Consider the following 3173-nt stretch of genomic DNA (forward strand, 5'->3'; position numbering starts at 1 on the left):
TGTGATGCTTTGAGGATTCTGTTAACTGTGATGATGCCACAGCCCTCTATCCAGTGTGATGCCTGTGTCAAAAAAAAAAAAAAAAAAAAAAAGAAGTGAAGTAATTGTCCTCCTTCCCTTCCAAAATAATGAGGAAGGAAGGAAGGAAGGCTAGCTGGGCATTGTGGTCAGCACCTGTAATTCCAGCTACTCAGGAGGCTGAGGTAAGAGGATCTCTTGAGCCCAAGAGTTTGAGGTTGCTGCAAGCTATGACACCATAGTACTCTACCCACAGTGTCAGAGTGAGACTCTGTCTCAAAAAACAAAACAAAACAAAACAAAAACAAAACATACAACATGTACTTCTAAAATTTATTTTACTTATACTGTATTAAAACCCAGGTCTCTGGCTTCCCATGCCAGACAGCTGCTCTCTTATTCTGCCATTTGGGTTATTAAAAAATAAATCTGTTTTTTCCAAAGGTAATTTGTTTTTGTTTACCTCACATGGACATCAAGCTGCTTCAAAAATTGCCCATATTCTTCACGCAGAGCATCCTTTTCTTGCTGTACCCTAGTTAACTTCTCAGACAATTCCTGGTTGCTCTTGATATGCTGAAAAACATTTAAAAATAATGAGAATATACTGTGTTGGCAAAGGTATGATGTTGAAGAAATATAAATTAACAAAGCCTTTCTCCTGAAAAAGCCTTGTGACTGTACTCACCCCAGCTTCTGAGATTAGAGTAGCTTCATGAAATTCCTCTACTTCCAGATTTCCTAGAAGGCAGCAACTATTTTTCTTTACTTTTGCTCCCCTAGCCTTCCTAATAATTTTTCGAACTTTGATTGCCCTATATTAAAAATCTTCCAGCTTGCAGTACATAAAGTGAAAGCTGTTCTCCTGACTTAACCCTGACAAAGTATTTGGTTTTAAAAGTAGCTGCAGTGAACAGAAACTCAAAGTTGAGAATTTGGGATTGGTTGTCTGACCTGGTGAGATTGGAAGGTGGTATGATCTGGTCAGTAGTACTAGCAATCCATGGCAAACAAGTTGATTAAATTATCACTGATATTTGCCAGTAATGAAGTGCTTTGGAAGATCACACAACTGGCACAAAGAATGTTACAGTGAAAGGGAGAACTATAAGGATTGTGAGGTATGCTGGTCCATCTACCACATAAATGAATTTAGGAGAATATGTCCAACTTGGGGATTTAATTACTGTGCTGTCACAGTCAAGATCCCAAGATCAAGGCTGAGCAAGCCATATGGCACCATCTCCTGGGAGGACCAGGGAGCTACCCGACAGAAGATTTAGTGCAACAGACCCCTTTTATCATAGCTAGAAACTCAATTTGCCTTCAGTAGACTACATACTCAGCTTAAATCTGAGTTATGATGCTGGCTAGGTAACAACACTGCATAGATTTAAGGTGCTGTCTTTTTTCTTTTTTTAGAGACCCCTGTCTCTACTAAAACTACAAAAATTAGCCAGGTGCCTGGCTGGTAGGTGCCTGTAGTACCAGCTACTCAAGAGGCTGAGCCAGGAGGATCACTTGAAGACAGGAGTTAGAGGTTGCTGTGAGCTATGACACCACAGCACTCTACCCAGGATGAGTCTAAAAAAATGAACAAATATACAAACAATAACAAAAACAAAACCAGTTTGTTTTAACACTGCAGTCCCTCAGCCCTGGGACCACGGACCAGCACTGCAAACTGAGTGAGTGAGCAGGCAAAGCTTCACGAGTATTTATAGCCACTCCCCATTGTTGGCATCACACCTGCGCTCAGTCTCCTGTCCCATACCCTGGCTCTGCCTGTGGAAAAAATTGTCTTCCTTGAGATCGTTCCCTGGTGCCAAAAAGGTTTGGCAGACTGTACATGCAAACTTCTTCTCTAAGGGGCATGGATTTTTTTTGTGCTTTAAGATGTCAACTGATACCCTGTATCTTCTGAGAGTCAGTGAGGGCTTGGACCCTGTGTGAGACAAGTGGAATTTTTTTTTTTTTTGAGACAGAGTCCCACTCTGTTATCCTGGACCCTGGCATCATCATAGCACACAGCTACCTCAAACTCATGGGCTTAAGCTAACCCTCTTGCCTCAGCTTCCCGAGTAGCTGGGACTATGGCTCCTGCCACAATGCCCTGCTCATTTTTCTGTTTTTAGTAGAGACAGGGGTCTCATTCTTGCTCAGACTGGTCTTGAACTCCTGAGCTCAGGCAATCCACCTGCCTCAGCCTCCCCCAGAGTGCTAGGAGTATACCTGTGAGCCAGTAGAATTTTAATTGTTTCATTCTTAGTGCTATGGTGTGAACCTGGTCTTTTTGTACTGGTAAGCTGGGCTGGTTTCATGACCAAAGTTTTGTGATTCAGGCTGTGGAGTCCTTATATGCACACATGGATGTCTTTGTCTATTGTCTATGGTACCAAACTGGCTTATAAGTGAGTACTCATAAATTAGGTAAATAAGCCCAAATGTTTTTGAAGTTCACATGACTTTAACAATCTTTGGTAAATATAGTTTAAAGTTGTTAGTGAAACAAAATTAAAATGTCTTAAAAATGTAACCCACTACAACACCCAGCTATGTTTAGAGACAGGTCTCGCTCTTGCTCAGGCTGGCCTCAAACTCCTGAGCTCAAGCAATCCACCTGCCTCAGCCTCCTACAGTGCTGAAATGACTATGATTTTACAGTAACCAGTGATCCTTTTTTGTGTGTGTGTGACAAGTGGTTTAAACCTTTGAGATTTAGTCAGGTGTGGTAGCACAGGCTTATAGTCTCAGCTACTGTGGGAGGCTGAGGCAAAAGCATCATTTGAGCCCACAACTTTGAGGTTGCTATGTGCTATAATGCCACAGCACTCTACCCAGGGTGACAAAGTCAGACTTTGTGTCAAAAAATATAAATAAATTGGCTTGGCGCCTGTGGCTTAAGCGGCTAATGCGCCAGCCACATACACCTGAGTTGGTGGGTTCAAATCCAGCCCAGAGCCGCCAAACAACAATGACGGCTGCAAACAAAAAATAGCCAGGCTTGTGGCGGGTGCCTGTAGTCCCAGCTACTTAGGAGGTGGAGGCAGGAGGATTCTGTGAGCCCAGGAGTTGGAGGTTGTTATGAACTATGATGCCACAGCACTCTACCCAGAGGGACAGCTTGAGGCTCTGTCTCAAAAAAAAAAAAAAAA

The 3173-nt window shown here is 42.6% G+C and overlaps 1 protein-coding gene across 2 annotated transcripts in view; it reads right to left on the reverse strand.

Annotated features, from left to right (window-relative positions):
* CCDC30 (coiled-coil domain containing 30) overlaps positions 1-3173 on the reverse strand; it is a 129169-nt gene that overhangs the window by 21163 nt on the left and 104833 nt on the right. For both annotated transcript variants that reach the window (XM_023518668.1, XM_003799010.2), the window contains one exon: positions 482-594. In XM_023518668.1, the coding sequence (XP_023374436.1) occupies positions 482-594 (113 nt within the window). The remainder of the gene's footprint in view (positions 1-481; positions 595-3173) is intronic.

The sequence above is a fragment of the Otolemur garnettii genome, unplaced genomic scaffold (genome assembly GCF_000181295.1).
Source record: "Otolemur garnettii isolate 467f Iridium unplaced genomic scaffold, OtoGar3 scaffold00144, whole genome shotgun sequence".
Lineage (NCBI taxonomy): Eukaryota > Metazoa > Chordata > Mammalia > Primates > Galagidae > Otolemur > Otolemur garnettii.